General features: G+C 53.5%; 3 protein-coding genes across 6 annotated transcripts in view; 2 read left to right on the top strand and 1 right to left on the bottom strand.

Moving 5' to 3' along the window:
• Nucleotides 1-21848, top strand: part of BCL2L1 (BCL2 like 1) — a 198280-nt gene that overhangs the window by 114854 nt on the left and 61578 nt on the right. The window lies entirely within an intron of this gene.
• TTLL9 (tubulin tyrosine ligase like 9) lies at nt 109-11130 on the bottom strand. 4 transcript variants are annotated; one of them, XR_008824294.1, is made up of 4 exons: nt 11032-11130; nt 8802-8987; nt 5319-6342; nt 109-1309 (listed from the first exon to the last, which is right to left on the bottom strand). XR_008824294.1 is itself a non-coding variant. In XM_056354133.1 (4 exons), exons 1-4 carry the CDS (start codon nt 9127-9129, stop codon nt 1297-1299), a joined length of 261 nt encoding a protein of 86 aa, XP_056210108.1. In that variant the 5' UTR covers nt 9130-9265; the 3' UTR covers nt 109-1296. The 4 variants fall into 4 exon arrangements, 1 of the variants encoding a protein (XP_056210108.1); XR_008824295.1 differs by lacking the exons at nt 8802-8987; nt 11032-11130 and adding an exon at nt 6773-8063 and having other exon boundaries at nt 5319-5377; nt 6218-6342; XM_056354133.1 differs by lacking the exon at nt 11032-11130 and adding an exon at nt 9127-9265 and having other exon boundaries at nt 5319-5377.
• On the top strand, nt 11074-18553 carry DUSP15 (dual specificity phosphatase 15). Its single transcript, XM_056354131.1, has 7 exons — nt 11074-11505; nt 13202-13235; nt 15462-15544; nt 15996-16045; nt 16695-16769; nt 17243-17414; nt 17587-18553. The coding sequence occupies exons 1-7, from the start codon at nt 11485-11487 to the stop codon at nt 17797-17799; spliced, it is 648 nt and encodes a 215-aa protein (XP_056210106.1). The 5' UTR covers nt 11074-11484; the 3' UTR covers nt 17800-18553.

Here is a 21848-nt window from a genome sequence, read left to right as displayed (position 1 = left end):
CAATTGATTTAACTAGTAATAGTTTCTTCAAAGGTTTTAAAATTTGTCTTCTACACTACCTCCTTCAGTCTGAACTTGCTACCCCAGCACAACTTTGTTAAGACCATAAGAAGTTGAAAAAAAAATTAATAATAATTAGTAATGGACTCCAGTAAGTGTTTGGGGTTTTTTTCTGTGTACAGGAAAGTGTTTGGGTCCAGCCAAGCCCTTTATTTTTTGAACCTCTGTAGAGATAATTCTGGATAGAATTTGAAAACTTTAAACACAGCAGTCGACCTTCTTTCTCTGGCTTTTGAGGCAGCTCGCCCATTCTGTCAAACCTTGCATGCCTAACACAGAGCTGGGCCTGATTCCTTGCTCTCTTCCCTTCTGCACAGCTGTGTGGAACTTTAAACACAGCACCACCATTTTCCTGGCTCCCTGAATGCCTTCCAGCTAACAGGTCAGAGGTGCCTTCTCCAGGCAGCCCTGTGCTGCCTTGTCCAGTTCCACACAGACTTCAAATTATGCAGAATTCCAAAAAATATCCTGTTTCTGACTCCTTAAGACTGAAGTGTGTTAAATCTAAAAAGCCAACTAGCATTGCTTGATCTAAGTTTTAAAATTCTGTAGCTAACACCATGTACTCTGAATGTACCTCTGCAAGAAGCAGGGCCATCCACTTCAGGCTTAAGTTTCAGATACACAGATTAAAAATAACACGGACTTATCACCAGAACTGTCTTGCCTGCAGCTTTTTCAGAAAATTGCATCTCTTCTGGAAGTGAGCAGCAGTACACGGTGCCAAGACCCTGCGTTAGAGCCGCACTCTTACATAACCTCTGTAGTACAGCCAGTCAACGTCTCTAATGTGATGGTGAGGTTATTTTTACAGTATCGTGGCAACAGGTTTTCTGCTCTGACATGTTTCCATAGTAGTAGCAGTAGAAGGATTAGGTCCCTGCCTTCTCCAAAAGCTTTGTTTTGCTGTGCAAAATGTTTGGCCCCTTTATTTTCTTACACAGTGCAGAACTAAGCTCTGCGAGTGCAGATGGACAGCTGAGAAGCCAGCATCCCTCGTGTCTTGTGTCAGCCATTATGAAATCTCTCACTGCAGTTTCCGAGCTGGGAAACCTTCAGAAGCAAGAAGGCCAATGTCTGGTGCTGAACCAGCAGTAACCAGAGAGAAGTGGGAACTGGTACTGCCTGACAGGAGGAAGAGTGAGCTTCATCCGTGGTCATCTCTCCCATATAGAGCTTGGGATCAGCATTACACTTTGCTGTGCAGAAAGATTCCTGAGAAGCTGTTTCTTCCTGTCATTGTAGCAGCCTGCAATGAAAATGTTAGAAGGGGAGTTACACATCATCGCAATCTCTTCCTGTAGAGGTAAGGTAATGTCCTACTTTCAGGTGAAGCTGCTCTCGTGTTTTGTTAATTAGAAGCTAGAGCCAGAGAAGATTGTAGGCACACTGAGCTGCATACTGCAAAACCAAGTAACAATGCATGTCAGCCTCTCAGAAGTAAGCTCCATAATCCAAGTACTACTTCCCAGCAGTAAAATACTCAACTAGCTTCAGAAAAGTGCCCAGTAAACAGTCACCACAGTGACTGCAGAGAGGGTTTTGCAGCAAAGCTGGCATGTGACAAACTTTGCTGTGACTTTAACACTTGAAAAGCAGGACTAGGAACAAAACCGTTGCCATTGCATTCACATGCTTGTTTTCAATGGCACTTCTGCAGCCTGGTCACTTACACCCACTTTTGGAAAGCTTTTGCTCCTTCTGGTCTCTTAATCCTGTAAGGGCTCACACACCCATTCGTGTTCTTTTGATCCTGAGTGAAAGGTGTATGCTGTCCTCTTGCTGATGTGCAGATGGACATGAGGAGGGCACCCTGCCAGCACTGGATGAGCAGTCACCTAAATGTGTGTGCCACGATGCTGTCATTCACCAGAGTACCCAGGCCTCCCCTCTGCTGGCAGGTCTGTTGTTCCCTATCAGGTCAAAGCCTCCATTTCCCCCTCCCTGTCAGCCTACAATGTCAAATGTATGTACTGAAGTACCTGAGCAATGACAATTATCTGTCTGCACGCAGGAATAAACTCCCAGACAATCAGCGACAAAGTTGAACAGCTGAAAGCCACGGACATCTTTCTACTATTAATATCTTAGCACAGTTGTAAAGTCAATCACAAAATGCTGCAAGACAAGCTGCTTGGAACAGAGTGCTCCAGAAGCCGTGAGTGTGGGAGGCACAATGCAGAAGGGCCTCTGAAAGAGAGCTCTTGTGCAAGTCCCAGCTCTGATATGGACTCGTTCTTTCTGCAGCCCCGTGCTGCTTTGTTTCCCACTCTGAAGTGGCAGCACACTTGCTTGGTTTGCTCTGTTCCTGGAAATTTATCATTTAATCGCTATAAAGGTTAGAATATTACAATCAGTTGCCAAGAAATACATGGAACCAGACCACCATTCCAAGCGATTTAATAAAACCCCTTAGATGGTAATAAACATCTTTGCCCACCTGCTCTGCCTGTCCACAATATGAAGTATGTCTTTGAGAAGATGACATGAGCTTACGCTCTTTCTTGCTACTGGCAGTGAAGGAAAGTGAATCATTTACCTCTAGAAGCCAGCTGAGGAGATACAACAACAGTAAATTGGGGAGAAACAGGCAATTTTGCCAATGGTTCATCTAAACACCTGTCCACAAAATCATTACCCTGCTAGCAGGCAGGAGTAAGTGTGAAGCAATCGGAAATCCAACCCTAAATCTCTCTCCCATGTGCTGAGCCAAAGAACATTCTGAGCTTATTGCAAAGTTTCTATTCCTGTTCTCAATGGTACTACAGAAAAAAATCCCTCCAGCTTCCAGAAAGACATATAAGTGAAAACCAAAGTCTAGCTAAAGCAGTAAATGTCGAGGAGAATTCACGGAATGAGCATTAACCCTTTTTTAGTGGCAGAATGTGGATGTCTCCTGCGAACAGTTTCCTAGCACAACACAGTATTCAAACAGCTCTCCTACAAGAGCACCGCAGCACTATCGGTGTGCTGTGATGACATTGAGGACTTCATTCTGATTCATTTGTTTCCTGACCAACTGAAGTTACTCCAGCTCTTTATGTGCAGGCTGCCTAAGCCTGGTGATTTGGTTTGAGGCTATGAACAGAGTAGATTCTGCAAGTTAGAGCTACCCAGGACCACAGCTGAGCTGCATTTATTTGCTTATGTGAAATAAAGTTGTCCCCAGTGGGACCACGTGAAATGTTGGACTGAAGCTGCCAGGACACAGGGATGTAACAGGTATACCAGCTACCATGTCTCGTTAGAGGGAAGAGTTTAAAAAAAAAAAAATTAGAGAAGACATTTTGTAGAAGAGCACCGTCAAATCCTATCTAAGGGAAACTTCCTTACCTATGGTACTGCTTGCACTTTACATGATTAAGGTTGAAAGAATAATACTCCTATTTGCTTGTCATTTCTGAAGTGCTATTTGCTGTTTCTGTTTTTCTCAACTCCTGTAATGACAAGTCAGTTGCACTTTTGGCTTCCTGCTGTTGCAATACTTCGGTTGCGTATGTGGCAGATAAAATTCTAAGAATTTCAGCTGAATTTTAATGATACATATTTTTACTTAGCCAATAAGAAAATCTGTATTTAAAAATAAATATCTAGAGTCAAATTAGGTTTTAAAGTGTTGGGGTTTTTTTATGTGGGTTGTGTTGTTGGTTATTTTTTTAATATCCTCAACTCCTGTGGAGTATTTTTCTCCGCAATTAGCAGGAGGGACCTCCTTCAGCCGGGGTCTGCCTTTTAGCCAGTGTACCACAGACATGGGTTATGTTTAGTGCTGGCAGCCAACTGGCACTGGCTGGAGGTTTGTCAGTGCTGATGGGGCACTGCTGTAAGGCAAAAGATGATAGTAACCCTCCACCTCTGGCAAGTGCTGTGGTACTTGTGATATGCTGATACTTGGAGGGGAACATATTCCAGAAAAAGCCAAATTGGCAGTTTCACAACACAGGGCTAGAGATCCTACAGCACCTACGTGGTGCTGCACCCAGGTAATAAACCCTGATACTCTGAGCAAAACCAGCACTATCCTTCCAGACATCAGCTGCCTTCGCGTAGAACAGTTCAAACCTCTCTACACTTGCCTTTCCCCTCAGTGGGTCACCCTCAGCCAGCTTGAAAGCACCTACCTACGAGATGCAGAAGCATCATGAGATGCCCCTGTCCCAGGGAAAGCAGCTGGCCTGATGCTATAACCCCTTGTATGTTTATTAACACTACTACAGTTTCAGATCCTGATGGATCAGGATGTCCTAGCTGTGGAGCTCAAAGCAATGTTTGTCACTATTAATCACCTTCTGCACACTCTGGAGGCTGTGGATGAAAGTGTTATCCATATCCACAAAGAAAAGGTACACCCACCCTGCCCCACGCTTGGCAGTCAAGTTCTGTCCGAGCTGCTCAGTCACCTACATGCAGCCTTGAGACATCCAAACACAATTATATGAAGCCATTCCCAACAGATGACCACACATTTAGTCCACATGATTGTTTTTCAGTCATGACCTTATGGTCTCCACAGCCCAGCAAGAATTCTTAGTAAAAAGCCAGAGACCAGAAGATAGGGGCCACCAACCACAATGCAGTTAAACTCTTCAGGCTGGACTACTGTACAGCTATAGGGGGAAAAGTCCCCAGGTCCCCACCAGAAGATCCCTAAGAGCAATCAACATCTTCTATCAGGGTACTTGCAAAGACTCTCCTTTCCCTACAGACAAGAGAGATTTATAGAAGGCAACAGCCCATAAAATAAGTTCAACAGCATCCTCCATTACTCTCAAACATTGACCCTCACCTCGGATTCACGAGGAATCTGACAGCTCATTTAAATTTTTTCCCCCTCCCTCCCTCTCCTTCTCTCAGCTGCCACCTCTTGAGGAAGCTTAATAGTGACTGTTGTGTGCAGCAATATCAACCTTGCTGTACCGCTGAGGTTTTAGAAGCAAAGGGCTAAGCTGTGACACCTACATCTCAGAAGAGCGCTAACCAGAAAGTTATTAGGTTTAAAGTCAAAAAGAACAGCCTTATAGATGTGCAGACAGCTGCAAAGTGACATTAAAGCCACTTTCCCAGCCTCTCTCTGAAAGCTGCTATCAATGAAATCACATTGATGGGTAACAGGAGACAAGGCAGCACAGCGAAGTGGCAGCAGCACACGTCCGCAGTGTGGCAGCTGGCAGGATGAGGTCAGCTTTGTCTGCATCTGCCAGGACAGCCCCAACAGCAGGCAGCAGGGGAATAGTCTGCAGACAGTACATAACCCTCACCTTCCCAGGATCATAATCAGGTGCAGTCTTTTGCACTGCCACATGTGTGAGATGAACATCTGGAATAAAGCAGAGATAAGGATCAAAGACAGACAGACACTGAACAAGCAAATATGGAATTATCTCTCTAAACGTTCCTCTTCTGCCCCAATACTAATTAATTGTCTTCCCTGACTGTAATCAAAGGCTTCAGCAATCTGAGCTTAAATCCAACACTGCATGATTGCATCTCACTAAAAATTGCAGGAAAAAAAAATCAGAAGTAATCAAGATGGATATCTAGAAAATGAAAGAGTGACTGCCCTGAGCTAGTACTGTACCCTGTGGCTGGCATGGAGCTCTTCATGTCACCGTGTCTCCAAACCTCTGCGCACTCTCACCCAAGGCAGTTTGCTGTACCCCCACTCTGGAAAGGCTTTTGATCATTCAGAGCAAGCGTGAACTCTGATGAACTTTCACGGACAGAAGTGATGGATTTTTCTGTCTCCTAAGCCATCAAAGTGAGGTGGGATACCTTTTGGGAAGATGTGTTAATCAAATGAAAGCTACCAAACTCAATACAGTAGCAAGTGTGACACATAGGAAATCAAATAGTTCTTTCCCATGAATCACCCTGTCTTTACGTTCTGTGAAGCTAAGGAAGAAGAAAGGCTGCCAAAATTCAACCACTAACAATAAAACCAGGAATGACATTTCAACTTCGGTCCAAGCTGATCTGTCAACACTGACATTTCTAGTGATCTGGTGACACCAGTTTTCCAATGAAAAAAGACTGGAGGGAGACAGGGTGACCGTGACAGGACACCCGAATCCTGTAGGTGTTTGCAGGAGTCAGAAGGGACAAGGTTTATCTGATGCATCTAATATCAAGTAGTAGAATTGTACCATCCTTTTCTTACCCTTCTTTATGGCACACACAGACAGGTAAGATACAGTGATCATCTCTGCTATTCAAACTAAATTGTGTATTAGAAAAGCGAGGAGATCCACCTCCAATGGATAACCAGGCCTCCAGTGGGATGTTCTGGGAGCAGAGGAAAGAAACAACTGGATATGAAGGCAAGGAAATACATTTCTGACATAGTAATGGCAGTTTGCACTTACACATGTCACTTGAACATAAACTCAAGTCAAACATTCAACCACAGAGAAATGTCTGATACAACCCAGTTGCTGATGTTGCTGCCTAATGTTAATGTGCCTAAGGTCAGAAGTTTATATATAAAACTGTACACAAAGTGTACAAAGTCAGATCCCAGACAAAGTATCTGACCATGTGGGAAAATCCTCCGTAAAAAACTTTGTTGTTGCCCTGGGGAACGGTGAAGGAGTATTGCACGAGACAGGCACAGGAGAACAGAACAAGTCACCAGCAGGAGGAGGATGAAGTAAGAGCAAAAGAACAAAATGTCTGTTGGGTACTCCCCAAAGAGGAGGCAGAGAGTCGTTCTCACCTTCTTCAATCAATGATATCCTTCAGTTTTCAGAACAGGCAAATTCCTTCACCTTGTGACCTGCCAACCTACAGATGGAAGAGCAGAGCTACTGCCCTTAATGTTAGCATTTCCTGTGGTTTCCCAGAATTCCAGTGTAGAAGCCTTGCATAACCTGATTCATCATCTCTTTGTATGCAAGCACGTTTATTTAAGGCTATGGGGGCAGGGGGTTCCAACAACAGCTCTCTAGTGAAAAAAAACTCAGATTTGTAACTGTTAGGAGGATTTCTGGAGGAAAGGGCAGAGCAGGCAGGCAGCCCATGGGGAAGTTCCACAGTACCGAATAAACAAACTCTGTCACATGCTTGCAGAAATATAAGTAACACAACATATGTTGCTGGGGATTTTGTTGAGTCACATTTTAAATTTGTATACATTACAGAACTTAATTAAACAGGGAAGTCGTGAAAGATGTCATAGAACTATAGCAAGCAAGAGCAGAAAAATCCTGAAGACAGCCTAGGCTGCATGATGTATGAAAAGGGGGTGACAAGTGGCCCAGATAAGCCACCCAAGAAGCAAGGCTCCCCAGGGCACCTTCCAAAGGAGGCCCAGACTCCTGCAGCCCCACGATCTGGCACTGTGCACGTCCTGACCTACTACTGCATCTGAGTGTGGGAGTAGGCAACCTGAGACATCACAAACCAGGGCTGCTCAAGAGCACAGACCAACAGAAGGAGTAACATGGAGTTTATTTTTACTTGTCTGTGAGTTTTGAGGTCAGCCACAAACTATTTCGTTTAAGTTGTTGGTATAATTTCAGTAATCACAGTTTTTCATATACCCTTGTTTACTGTGTTCTGGTTATTTACCATGTTAATTGAGGTTGTGGGCATAAAATCAGCTTAATATAAGGTTTTTTGTTGCCAATTAACACATCCCCATTTGCAGAGTTAGATAATCACTAGCTGCTATCCTCCTGGCTGTAATTCACGTTAGTTTGCATAATTACCTCTCATTCACTTCTCACAAGTGTGCCCTTACCGACAGGCCTGACTTGCAGGGTAAGGCGAATCCTCCTGTCCCAGCCTCCTCGCGAGACCTGCTGCGCGAAGCAAAGTGACTGCTCGCTTGCAGGTCTCACAGATGGGTGTATTTTTAATTAGGCACCACAGCACGATACTCATGATGTTAAATGGCTTGAATCATCTGGCAGAAGCAAGGCATTTTTCAGCATCATGTTGTATTGTTGTAATTTCTAAAGGAAACACAATATTTCCTTGGTCCCCAGGACACTGGCTGAAGTGGAAGCTGCTGCACAGCCTCAGGTTGGGGGTGGGGTGGGGGGGCAAGGCAGGGAGGGGCAGAAATGTGATTCAGAGCATAAGGCTACCCTTCAGGTCTCTAACCACAGGGCAGGGAAAAGCTAATGCCAAACAAATCCGCCTCAACTTGCATTCCAGGCTGCTTGTGGTGTCTCCAGTAATCTCTTCACATTCTCAGGATGGAAGTCCATCCGTTCAGTAAATTGGCTGGACTTACACCAGCTGACATCTAACCTAGTGGGATTTCCCTAAAACCAAACAGATGTTTTCATAGCTCCATCTTTAGGGGCTGCCCCAGAATGCTGCTTCACCTGAAGCCCAATTAGACAGCTGCCCTGCACACACATCCACCTTCTTGCACACCTGCACCAAACTGAAAGACTGTAGAGCATGAACTCAGCCATAACCCCACAGTGAGAACCCCAGGGAGCACAATCTGTTCCTCCATACAAGAACTCTGCACTTTATACCTTCACTACTGAGTTAACTTTGGCTCTAAAAATAAACTGAGCTGTCTTCTAACTGCTGAAATGAATTGTTACACAAGAGGTGTTTTTGGTAGTACGTGTTGATCACGAAACTGGCCAGGAGCACTGCTGCTCCTAGCCACCTTGCTCTGCCCAGTTCTTCCTGTGGATTTCCTGCATATTTTCTTCTCTCTCTGCAGAACGAAAGCATCCATTCATCTCTGTCTCACTTTCCTTGGGAGAGCACGTACTTACAGGTTTCATAATGCAAGCGATGCCAGGATTCTTGCTAAACTCTTCCACAAACAAATGGTACTCTGAAGGCATTTTGAAGGTCTTTGGAATAAAGGCATATTTTGTTGTCTCAAGCTTTCCTGCTTCACTTTCTAACTGCTTCCGAAATGTCTTCAGACTCTTCACTAACCAGTTCCTCTGACTCAGCTGGGTAGAAAGAGAAATACAAGGTTCAGCACAACAAATTCTCCCACAGTCTGACTCACTTTAATTGCCCCTAAGAAGTTTCTGGGGATCAACTACACTACATACTCTGAGGAGAAAAAAGACAAAAAAATACAGATACCATTGAGAACTGCTTTTTCTTCGTGGAGGAGAAGGCTAGATTTCAATTTTCTCTGCATGAACACAGGGAGCTAGAACAGACAATCCACATTCTACCATTTCTTCTGTAGTCAGCACCCTCCTCACCAGGACAGGCAGCACTGATCAGCGCTGCCCACACTGATTCTGCAGGCAGCGTACAGCCCAGCATTACAAACCACCCTCAGCCTCTGTTCGTGCCATGGCTGATGGGCATGAAGGCTCAGGGCGGGAATGCACCCCACTCAGCCACCGTGCTGCAGTGGAAATAATGCCCTGGAGAGGACAGGGCAGGAAGAGTTTTACCTGTTGCAACTAAACCTGCCCACACATACAAACAAGACTCCCCAAAACACAGCCATGTCAGAGGCCCTCTCACAATGCACCACCCTCAGGTGGTTTTAAGGCAAAAACTCCTTTAGCTGGGCAGACAGAATACAGCGCATGGCCAAGGCACGGCACAGCAGCCAGCACACGCAGCCACAGGCGGGGCACTGGTGCAGGAGGCCCTGCGGGTGCTGTGCTCACCCTCACCTGCACAGGCAGCACCTGGGGGTTAACATGCTGCCTCGGGGGTGTGACACAGCATGTGCACCCGCCGGATGCCCCGCTCTGGGCTGTTGCAACCTGCCAACCTTTCACTGCAGCTGCCGCCTCCACGCTGCCCTGCTGGTGGCTGGCCTGGGCCTGGGCCTGAACCTGAACATTAACCTGCACCTGGGCCTGGGCTTTGGGCCCACCAGGCCGCGCCCGTCCCCATGGCAACCGCACTGCTGTCCAGCAGGGGGCGCTCGCCGCACTGGAACCCCGCCCCTGCCCACCCACACCCCCAGCCCACCCACCCACCCCCGCCCACCTCCACCCCGCCCCTGCGGTCTGACCCCCTCGACCTGCCCCCCTGGGCCCCAGCCCTGTCACCTCAGCAACCCCCCGCCTTTGTGCCCATGGCAGTTCCAGCCTCCTCCCCCCTGCCCCATGTGCTCCCATCCCCTCTTGGTGCCCCCAAGTCCCCCACCTCGTGTCCCCCCACCCTGCACGGGGGGCCGTGGCGTGGCACCCCACAGGGGTAGGGTTTGGGAGCTGTCCCCTACCCCTGTGACACCCGGGAGCCACCTCCCCCCACGCTGGGCAGGTGGGGGCCATGCAGCAGGCAGGGGGCTGCAGTCCCTGCAGGCAGCCTGGGAGCCCTTCCTGGGTGAGGTGGGGGGCTCAGGTGGTCCCTGACCCTGCTGCTGGGCAGGGACGGGGTCCAGCACTTCCCCGCTCCCGTGAGCCCCCCAGCGAGGTGCGCACGGCTGCTGGGGCGGGGGGTGGGCCGGGGCAGCGAATGGGTCTAAAACCTCCTAAAATCCAGCCCAGGATATCGCTCGGGGGGGGGGAGGGGGGGGGGAGGAGGGGGTGGGGGAGCAGGGGGTAACAGGCAGCGGGTGCACTCTTACAGACCCCCGTGATGGGACCTGCTGGCACTGCCCGATCCAGATGCCCTGCAGCCCCTCGAGAGCCCCCGCAACCCCCCCCGGGCAGGGCAGACATCACCTGCCTGCAGGTGGGCACCGCTGCCTGCCCACAGCAGCCCAGGGCCACGGGCTGGGGTCTCACACACACAGGAGTGGGCATGGCACAGGCAGCACAGGCAGGGGTGGGCACCATGCACGCAGGGGTGGGCACGGCACAGGCAGCACAGGCAGGGGTGGGCACCATACATGCAGAGGTGGGCACAGCGCAGGCAGGGGTGGGCATGGCACAGGCAGCACAGGCAGGGGTGGGCATAGTGCAGGCAGGGGTGGGCACAGCACAGGCAGGGGTGGGCACGGTGCAGGCAGGGGTGGGCACGGTGCAGGCAGCAGTGGGCATGCCGCCAGGAGCTTCACCGCGTGGCCGCACAGACCTTCCTTGATGGAGCAGGACAAAGGTTTTGTTCTTCTCCCAACACTGCGGCCTTGTGCAGCGGCGACAGGCAGCAGCCAGCGCGGCCCCTATGCTCCCACGCCACGGCGCAGAGGGGGAGTTTCTCCTCCTTTGTCTGCTCCCGGCGAGAGCAGCAGCCAGTGCGCGGCAGTGCCGGAGCACCCAGGGAAAGGCCTTGGCAGGAGCCGCAGAGGACGGCGGCCGAGCTTCCCTCTGCTCCGGCACAGCTGCCACCAGCTCGGCCTTGCTGCGCTGGGAGCAAGCCCACCCGCCACGGGCAGCGATCCCGCGGGGGCCACGCTTTTCATGACGGAAACCCGAGCGGGGAGCGTCCAGAGCGGGGACTGCAGCTGCGCCTGGGGACGGGGAGGACGGCAGCATTGGGGACAAGGACACCTGGCCCCCGTCTCCCCTGCAGCACTCGCTGCCGGCCATGGGAAACGGCATGAGCCAGGTAACGGGGCACTGAGGCGGCTGCTCTGCAGGGCCAGCCATGCCAGGGCGGCGTGTCCTGGTGCCAGAGGTGGGGGACACTGGCTTGGTGGCTCGCTCTGCCGTGCCAAGCGGCATTTCACCTGCCGGCACCGGGTCGGGCCCCAGGCTCGGCGGTTGGGCAGTGTATTTACCTGCCTGCAGAGCACAATCGGAGGAGAAGCAGGCAGGGACGTGGCACCAGGCGGCAGCCAGGGCTCATCTCAACAGCCACCCGGGGGGTGCGGAGGCAGGGGTGACAGAGAGCCCCTCCGAGGGAGGAGGGAACCTTTCCCAACACCTATAAGCCCAAGGCACCAGCTCCCAAGCACATGCTGGGAGCCCTGTGTGACCCCGAGCCCAGTGGTCCTGCATCCCCTGCTCAGCAGGGCTGGGCTGTGCGTGGGGCTCAGCATCCCTGGGCAGAGGGGACCGGCTCTACTTCGGGTTGTTTGAGCTTCTCCCTGTCACAGCTGAACGGATAAATCTCCCTGCAAGAATCTCCAGGTCCTAAGCCTTAAATATCCCCCCCCGCCATAACCACGCATTATCTGGGGGAGCACCTGGTGCCACAGATGGGTCTGTACTGCCCTGTTTTCTCCAGCAAGATGTGGGTCAGAAGGGTGCTGGGGACGGGAACATGCCATTATCCATGGCTCAGTGTCCTGCCCTTGGGAGCTGCCCTTGCTAACTGGCATTCTCCTGCCCACTCCTCTCAGTGCTGCAGCTGCAAGTTAAAGGCGCCTTGTCAATGGAAAGTTGATCTTAGGAAATCTTAGGAATTATTAAAAAAAACACCACCTTTTAAGCTGTTCAACCAAGAGAAACGTTTCCAAATGTGGGCAGTGAGGTGTGAGCCCAGCTGTACAGGTGGAAATTACCTCTGCCTGCCCAGGTCCTGGGCACCAAAAATCACAGCAGGGAGAAGCTGGCTGGACACAGGTGTGAACAGCCTGGAGAGCCTGGGAAAATATAGAATAGCTCTGGGTGAGAAGGGATGCAACTTATACTGCTTCTGCGTCTTTCTGCAGTGCTATTAACAGAGGCATTGTCAAGTGATTATATCATGAGAAGTGGAATTTTACAAGGAAAATAAAAGGAAGATACAGTGTCCAAAGCAATCTGTTCCTGGGCTGTTAGAAACGGGTTCCCTGCAGCACAGAGCAAGGGGAGCAGCAGAGCTTGGGGAAGGGGGTGGCGACAACCACTGCATCTCTCCCAGGCTTCTCGACGCCTGTTGCTTCCCTATCCCTTGGGCAGCAGGACTTCTGCAGGTCGTGGGTATAGTGCAAGGCTGTACAGAGGTGTGTGCAGCTTGCTGAGCTCAGATAATAAGCCCTGACAAATGATTTATTAATAATAAGCAAGAGGAGCAATAAAAAAGCCATGGCCAACTCCCAGCGCCCATGAGGGTGCAGCGCTGGGCAGTTGCACAAGTTGGGGTGCCAGGGCTACATCCAGCCCTGTGTGCTGGGTGCCAGAGCAGCAGCAGCCCCAGGAGCGCTGAGGATCAGCTGCACCAGCACCACTCCTGCCCTGGGGCTGGTGGTGGTCACGTTAATGGCAGAACTTTGGCCTTTCCAGCCAAAGATCACTGCTTACCACGGGGGGTCCTGGCATGGTGGGTACCACGGCATAAGGTTCCTGCTCACGCTGCTGCTTTCCCTTGTGTCTTGCAGATTCTTCCCGGCCTCTACCTTGGCAACTTCATCGGTAAGCGGAATCCTGCCACCACAGAGATGTCCTCCAGCTGGGGAGCTGGGCTTGCTTGCGTTCGTGCTTCCCTGCCTGCAGACGCTGCCTGCCACGCTGCCAGCGCCCACCACGCGCTCTGCTCTGCCGCTTGGCTGGTGTTGGCAGCAGCGAGAGTGGAGGCACTGGGGGAAGCGCAAAGCAGAAACCCTCTGCCTTTGCTTTGGTTTCCTTATTTAATGGCTGCCCTGAGCTCTCTCAGGATGCACGGGGGGAGGAGCTGAGGGGGCCATGTCCTCACCGTGAAGAGGTCCCAGCAGTGCCAGCGAGATCCCTACTTGACACCCTGGCATCCCAGCATGACACTGCTGGCCAGGACCAGGAAGCCATTGCAGCTGTCCTGCTTCACCTGCACAAGGCAGTGAGCTGGGCAGGCTGGGAGGGAACGGGAGCATGTGGGGCAGCACAGGGCAAGCCAGGATTTGCTTTAAACCCCTCCAAGTCCTGTGGGCTTTTACCTGCCACAGTGGGCTGTGCCATGGGCTCGAGCTGGCATGGATCCTGTGCCAGGAGCAGAGGAGCTGGTAGTGCCACACCAGCACAAGGGAGGAGGACTGGGGCAGCTTAAGGTGATGCAGCCCAGTTCCACTGCTTTAGGAGATGCAGGAGGGGGCTGCCCATCCTCAGGAGGGAATTCCTCCCAGAGGCAGAGTCACTCCTTCTCATACCAATTCACTATTTTAAGGGGTTTTCATTATCGGGGCACAATTCATGACCAAGTACTGGCACCTGCCATGACAAACCAGCATTTTTTAGTGCTCCTGCCTCCTTAATGGCTCTTTTGGCAACTTGTTTCCAAAGAAGCAGAGAAGGTTTAAGATCACACGTGTGAATTGCTATGAAAATGTTATTAGAGCCTGAGTGGCAGCCCTGGCTGAGGTAGCCCTGTGCTCCCTGCATCCCATGGAGCACCTTAGCGGGGACTGGGGTGCTATGACTTGCTGGGAGCAGAGGTGCAAGGACACCCAGCTCCCAGGTTCACCGCAAGGGTTCCTGCGAGTTACCACTGATGTGGGGTCTTGGCCTGATGCCACCCCAGCATCGCTTTACCAAGCAATCCAGGGTGACAACAGAGATTTCAGGCCTGCTACGTTAATCTCTGACTGCTCACAGAGATGTTTTCTCCAACAGACAGCTTTTCCAGCTGCTGTAAGCCTTGACACGAGTGTCACTAATTGTCACCTCTCTGCCTGCCCAAGGTGGGTGGAAAGGTGACGGGTGCTGTGCGAGTCCCCACAAGGGTCCCTCCCCACAGGCACAGCGCACAGCTCGCCTGCAGAGTGTCTCTCTTGAGATTCTCCCCTATTAAAATTCACATCATGCCATTAGCACATCACGGTCTAGATTCCTGAGCCAAGGTTTTACACCACGTTGAAGTTTAGAAACCCAAAGGGATGAGATGGGAAAACATTACTTCTCCTCTCCAGCAGCTTGTGCAGCATCCTCTGGTCATGGCATGAAAGGGAGATGGCTACGAAGCTGCTCAGCCAGCAAGACGAGCATGCTCTCCTCCCAGCATAACAACCACGGTGCTGGACCAGTGATCAGGATCACAGCCAGGGATGCTGAAGCATTAGTGAGGAGCAGGTCGCAGCTAAGGATACACGGGTTTTGTGCATGCAACCACAGAGACAATACACACAGAGTGCTCTAAGTCACTGTTCAAGTGTTTTCTGCAGATTCCTCAGGTGCTAAAGAGGCGCAGAGGCAGCGTGAGCCAAACTCAAGACTGATACAAATCACTGCAAGCTCTACTTTCATAGTTCACAAGATGAAGCAGATCCTTCAGGCTGCAGCAAGTCCCATTGCTACATGCGTGTTTGCACAAGGGAGGTGCAGGCAGAGCACACGTCTCCTCCCCAAAGTGGGGATGGGTAACAGACAGGCATGAAGCTGCCTGCTTACATAGGAGGGAGGTTTTCCATGCAGGTATGAATGCTTACCCCAGCATGAGCAGCAAGATCAAGTGCTTTCACAGGGAGGAAGTCTCTGGTTTGATGTCCTGGGACTCACATTCCAGATTTCCAGGGTGCCTTTGCCCATGTCTGTGCCGCTGCATGCAGCATGTGCAATGCAGCTGTTCCTCTGGAGCACGGCTTTGCACATCTGCAGAAGCACAGCAGATGCGCTTGTGGGAAGAGAAGGATAAGAAACAAGAATATACTAATATCTAGTTTTATCCTTTAGATGCCAAAGACCTGGAGCAGCTAAGCCGGAACAAGATCACCCACATTGTTTCGATCCATGAATCTCCCCAGCCCTTGCTGCAGGTAGGTCCCATGCCCGATGCCACTGTGTAGATCTCTGCAGCTCCTTCCGTGCTGCAGCATCTTCCTTCCCCCTCTGAGCATCCCATGGCCTGTACACCACTCCCCGCTGCCTGGTCAGTGGTCCCAGAGGAGCTGGGCAGCACCCCCAGCATGGGAAACTGGCTGTCTTGTGACTATAACCTGGCCTTGAATGCTAACGGGAAACAATTTCCAGCTCTCCAGCCTCATCCTGTTTCTGACCCCCTCCCATGAGCTGCCTGTCCCCCACAGCCCCCCCTCCACCAAGGGAGAGAGCAGCCTCATCCCCGTGCAGGGGGATGCTGTGCTGGGCAAGGAAAGCCCACAGGCAGCACTGGGGTGAGGAGCAAAGGCACCGCTAGACCAGCTGCAAGAATGTGTGACACCCCGACCACAGCACCCAAATTTATCCTCTTCCTTTTGTGTCTTCCAGGACATTACCTACCTCCGTATCCCCCTGCCCGACACCCCTGAGGCCAACATGTGAGTACCCCCGGGAGGCTGGGGCTGGCTCAGGGCATGCAGGAGGGCTGGGCTTTGCAGGGCTATCAGGGGAGGGCTCACGGCATCCCAAACTCTTGAGGTGGTGCCTCCAGCTCCTCAAGCGCAGTGATCTGCAGGCCGGAAGCATGATGCCCCTGTGCTGGGGGCCACCTCTGGACCCTGACAGCATCCCAGCTCAGTAACCACTGGACAGTGGGTCCCAGCCCTGGTGCGAGGCAGGGGCAGCCCCTCTGCAGCACCCCCAGGAGGTGCCTGGAGAGGGGAGAGTGGGTAGAGGGTGTGGAGCCGGCCAAGGGCGCTGGCATGGCTGGAGGCGTGAGCAGCCAAGCTCCTACTGCCCCAGCACAAGTCACAGGAGTCCCAGGGCAACGCCGCACATCCCCAGCACAGCTGCACAGCGGCACCCACTCCTGTCCCCAGCACAGCATGACCTGGCCTTGCACCTTCCCTTAGGAAACAACAGCACTGAGCTGCTCAGGTGTCAGCAGCTGCTGGCAGTGCCCATAAAGCAACAGGCAGTTTACATGAGTGCTTCATCCTCAAATGCACAGCGCTGCTCTGCCTGCAGCCTAAAAATCCTCTTCCATCCCTGAAGTCCTTGTTCTGTCTGGTTTATTTTTCTTGCTAGCAAGAGGCACTTCAAGGAATGCATCAGTTTTATCCACCAGTGTCGCCTGCACGGAGGGAACTGCCTCGTTCACTGGTAACACTTCTGTTCCCATGCCTGATGCTATGGCCCCCCAGCACAGCAGAGGAAAGATCCAGCCCCTGGCCCCATGCTTTGGCTGCAGACCCCTGATCAAAGCCGGCCTGTGCCAGAGGGCTCCATGCCCATGGATCCACCCAGGATCCACCCTCGGCTGTGGGTTGTGACTCAAACCCAGCGGGATCCAGACAGCCCTGGAGACGGGGCAGCTTTTTGCTGCAGCTGAGTGAGTGGGAAGAGTGGGGTTTGGGGCAGGCAGCCAGGCAGCAACCGCTGCTCTCACTTCCCCAGGGAGGAGTGGGTATTTATAGGCACTGATGGAGAGGACCTTGGAAGTGCTCAGGCCTCCCGAAGAGCAAGTTCTCAGAGAAGAGGAACCAAAATAGCTGAAGCACAGGGGTGGAGGAAGGGGTGAGCATGGGGTCCGGGTGCACTGCCAACAGCAGCTCTTCTGCCCTTTCCCCTGCCAGCCTTGCTGGCATCTCTCGCAGCACCACCGTGGTTGTTGCCTACGTCATGGCTGTCACAGAGCTGAGCTGCCAGGAGGTCCTGGAGGCCATCCGAACCGTCCGGCCCGTCGCCAACCCCAACCCCGGCTTCAGGCAGCAGCTGGCTGAGTTCAGCGGTGGCGCAGCCCGCAAGGTGGGACCAGCCTCTGCCACCCATGCTCTGCTCCACAGCTCAGCCTGCCCACGGGGGCCAGAGCAAGGATGAGTCCCCAGGGGATCCGGTTGCTTCCCTGCTCCCCTTGCTGGCGGGCTTGGACCTGCCCTTGGAAACAGACACCTTAGTTTGCTTCTCCCTCCTTCCCCAGGTCCGCAGGCACCTGAAGCAGAGGTATGGGACATCCCCTTTTAACGACGAGGAAGAAATAAAGGCCTTGCTGCCAGTGGGGAGAGGAGGACCATCCAGGACAGAGGGAGCTCTGCAAGGACTGGTCCCAAGAGCCAGAGACATCAGGAGCACAACTCCCTTCCTGCTGCGGGTGAAGAGGACGTTCTCCTGCATCCCAGCTTGTCTGAAGTGACCCCAGCCAAGGGAGAGCACAAGAATCACCCAACAGCCTGGGAGAGACGAAGGAGCCACAGCACAGCGGGCCGGGGCATCACTGTGCAGGGGAGCCACGCCAAGCCCAGCTCCTTCTTCTCTTCTGGGGTGTCAGTGTGCCATCCTCTGTCCTGGCTTTCAGCTGTCAGGGAGGGATTCATGTGCACCACCGGGCTTTGCAGCGCTCGGTGGGCTCAGCCTTTTCACATCCAGCATATTGGGGATGCCTGGTGAAAGGCGCAGGTTTGTGCCCCAAGGTCACTGTGGGCTCCTGCTTGGGGCAGAGTGACAGAAGGGGGTCTTTCCTGCCATGGATCCAGCACCCAGGTGATGCCAGCAGCAGCTTTAGCACTTAGGTACCTGCTGCACGGGCCTCAGGGTGCACAGGGTGCAGGATAGCTGGCACTCCCCTCAGAGCGGTTTTCCCACCAGCAGCACAAGCTCCCAGAGCCGAGGTGGCTGCGGAGCAGGGATGCGCGGGTGTATCAGCAGGTAATGCCACTGCACCAGCCCCCAGGCAAGGGTCCAGCTCCAGTCCAGCCAAGCACTAGCCCTGAGCGAGCACTGTAGCTTTAGGAGTCCATTGCACCCCATTCCTACCCATCCCAGGGCACAATATGTAAAAGGTGGGAACAAAGTGTTTAACTTGGCCAGACCTCACTAAAGCAGAGCCTTAAGCCATTTTGCTTAAAGACTTTCTATGTCCCTCCAATAATAAACACCTATTCTCCATGGCCTGCCTGGGGCATGGTCTGACTCCCCTGCGATGACCTAATCGGAAGGAGGATGCTGAGGAGGAAGATCCTGGCATGGGGCGGGTCTGGAGGCTGCTTCTAGCCACTCTCTGCAGCCCAGGGAAGATTGGGGAAGGAGTGGAAGATGCTGGGGATGCCCAGCTGGGTCATCAGCATCTCTGCTGGGAGCCAGAGTGTGTTTCTGGGGTCCCCCTCATCCCTGCCACCCCTCTCCCATGGGACAGGGTGTCCCCCAGGAGCCAGACAGGGACAGGGGCAGGGACAGGGACAAGTGCCTACAGGGAGGTTTCCAGTGTGTGGTGTGGTGGGGTGCCAGGCAAGGGGTCCCAGAGTGAAGGAACTTCCCAGGAAAGCAGGGATTGCCTCTGCCCTGGCTGCTTCCAGGAGACATCAGTGTGTGACAAGGCATGCCCACCAGTAATTAATAACTGCTCGTTTATCCCTGCATGGCAGCTGTGGCGGAAGGTGAACATCCTGCTGGGCATCATGAGGGTCCCTTTATGCCCACCGTGCCAGCGCTTAGGCAGTGTGAGTCCCCCTGCACTGTGAGGGGTGCACAGAGCAGCAGGGGCAGGAGGGACGGGTGGCTGAGATGGCGTTATACACACACACCCCCCAGGCTGCTGCACCATGCCAGGCTCGAGTTTTGGTGCCCTAAGCCTCCCCTTTGGTTTAGGCGAGGGCAATTTTGGAGGGTGCTGCTGCCACTCCTGTGAGCCTGTGGTTTCCTGTGCAAGCAGCCCCTTGGCAGGACCCTCACAGCCGCTCCTGCTCCACCACCACAGAGTGCAGGGCCATGGTTCCTCCTGCCAGCACCTGCCTGCTGGGCTGGGGGCTGCCTTGGGGTGGCCCAAGCAGGCTGGGAGCCCAACTCCTGCCTCGCTGGATAGATGCTGAGCCCACAGAGGAGCCAGGGGTGCATTGTCATCCGCTGCTCCTGCACTGTCCGCTGTGGGGTCACCCTCTCAGCCCAGCTCCTGCCATGCTGCTCTTCCCACTCCCTCATGCCCAGGCCAGGGCTCTCTGGCACCCTTTAGCCCTCCCAGAACCCAGAAGGGTGGTGGCCCCATGCCCCAGGACCATGCACCCAGGATGGATGGTGTGCCCCATGCACGGCTGCACCCTCCTGTCAGCCCCACACCAGACACGCTGTGCCGAGGCACTTGCATGCAGGGTTTCCCTGCTCATGCTGTAAACCCCACGGCAAGGCCAGACACTGAGCAATGGCACCTTCAGCCCAGCTCCACAGCACAAGAATATTTATTTATTTTGGCAGATCTGGTTTGCACAACTGGAAAAACCCAGGCAAGGGCAAGGTTAGCTGTGAGTTAATGTTTGACTCCTTTTGAGGCTCATTTCAGCATGAAAAGTTTAAGGGTTAAGCTGCTTCGCCTTCCCTGCGCAGGGAGCAGCACAGCAGGAAAACTGGCTTCTGAGCATCTTCGCTGATGCTGGGGTAATTAGATCCCACGGGCCCCATGTGTCACTGTGTGGCTGTCACAGGAGATGAAATCCCTGGCTGATAAAGGCTTATCCCATCGGGCTGGGGCTGGCTAACAAGTCAGCAGCTATGATTATCTCCTGGCCTTGGAGGTAATCTGTGCAAGCCACTGGGAGAGGCTGTGCAGCGACCCCTCCCCATCACCCCACTTCCCACAGCGGAAAGGGAAGATGCAGATTCTCTGTCGGGCAGTCCCAGGCTCTTTTCCCAGAACAGGGCCCCAGCTCCCCCCACCACGGGGGGGTGCGGGGGGGCCGGGGCACAGCCCCAGCAGAGGCACAGCCGGCTGGAAATCCCCACTGGCTGGTGCGGTGGGGAACAGAGCGGCGTCCTGCGTCACCCCGAGCGCGGCAGCTGCCAGCCCTGCCACGGCAGCACCGGCTGGGACGGCCGTGGGCTGCCAGGGTGAGGGCGAGCACCTAACGCTACCTGCTGCTCCTCTCCCCCTCTCCAAACTGGGACTCCCCCATCTCCCAGTACTCAGTGCTGGCATCACCACCTCCTCCTCTTCCCAGGCAGGGAGAGCTGTGCTGCGGGCAGAGCCCGGGTTAGCCGGGTTAGCCGTGGTCCCGCACCATGAGCAGGCATGGGCAGGGTGGGCAGGCTTTGCCCTGCAAAGGGGCCATGAACAGGCTCAGGAAGGGGCAAACCCCCACCAGTGTGGCTGGCTCATACACCTGTGTACACCCTGTGCCCACGCCTCCAGGTCCTCACACGCTGTGTACACCCTGTGCCCATGCCTCCAGGTCCTTCGGGAAAGTCCAGGGCTGGGTGCTGTGCCACGGCTTATTCATTTTGAGGCTTTGCAGCCCCAAGCAGCCTGCCAGCTCTCAGGAGCCTCATCTCTCCTCCCTGCGAGAGGTGACTTTCTCTGACTCAGAGCTGGAAAGCAAATGCAGTGGGCTGTGAAAGGAGACCCAGTGGGCTGTGGGCTGGGTGGAGGAGCCGGATTTCCCCGTGCAGTGGCATGTGGCTCTGCAGTGGTGATGGAGGGGCCAACACCAGTGTCACTCCAGAGGGCAAAGCCCACCCAGCCCACCCAGCCTGTGCTGTGCTGCTTTGCAAGGGCATCCAGGCAGTGCTTGGTACCAGACAGTTCCATCCCTGCCCTACACAGGGTAGAATTCCTCTTCCTCCTGAAAGGATGGCTGAGCTGGGCTCCTCCACTGGAAGGGGAGAGGGACAGATCCTCCTGGTAGCTGCGGCATTGAGGAAGGATGCTCAGGAGCCAGCCAGGAGTGAAGGGGCTGCGTGGGACCCTGCACTGGACCCAGCCCTCTCCTGGCACTGATCCCTGTTTCACCCACATGCACCAACACATGCACCCACCTCCCTGCAGAGCAGCACAGGCACGGGAAGCTGCTTCCCCAGGTGTGGGAAGGCCGGTGCCCAGAAGCGCCATGACCATGTGTGCCACCTCTCCTCTGCAGGGACAGCTTCTGCCAGGAACCTGGGGCCAGCGGGGAGCTACAGGATGAGTCAGGCTGCCTCACCAGCCCCCCAGCAGCCCTTGGCACAGCTCATAATGGCCCTTCCCACTTGTTTCCGACTCAACTCAGCACCCAGCACTCCACGGAGCAGATGTGAATGTTAGAGGCAAGTTGAGATTTGAGAGATGGGGCAATATCCTGCTCACACCAGCCTGGAAAACCCATGCCTGTTCCCACAGGTCCCCACACCCATGGGCTGAGATGCCGGTCCCGTGGGAGGACATGGCCCCTGGAGCAGGGAGGTGTCCTAGTCCCCGAAGCTGGAGGACAGGGGAGGAGGGTC

This window comes from Falco biarmicus, chromosome 10, assembly GCF_023638135.1.
Source record: "Falco biarmicus isolate bFalBia1 chromosome 10, bFalBia1.pri, whole genome shotgun sequence".
NCBI lineage: Eukaryota > Metazoa > Chordata > Aves > Falconiformes > Falconidae > Falco > Falco biarmicus.
The sequence above is the reverse complement of the archived record's forward strand: the minus strand, read 5'-3'. Positions and strand labels throughout refer to the sequence as shown.

What these genes read in the sequence shown, in the direction of transcription:
- TTLL9 (XM_056354133.1), bottom strand. An exon ending in TCGCTTGCATTATGAAACCT is followed by an intron (nt 5,378 to 8,801) that starts GTAAGTACGTGC and finishes GCTTTATTCCAG; the next exon opens with ATGTTCATCTCACACATGTG.
- DUSP15 (XM_056354131.1), top strand. Translation starts at nt 11,485, where the DNA reads ATGGGAAACGGCATGAGCCAG. An exon ending in CTCCCCAGCCCTTGCTGCAG is followed by an intron (nt 15,545 to 15,995) that starts GTAGGTCCCATG and finishes TGTGTCTTCCAG; the next exon opens with GACATTACCTACCTCCGTAT. An exon ending in GCGGTGGCGCAGCCCGCAAG is followed by an intron (nt 17,415 to 17,586) that starts GTGGGACCAGCC and finishes CTCCTTCCCCAG; the next exon opens with GTCCGCAGGCACCTGAAGCA.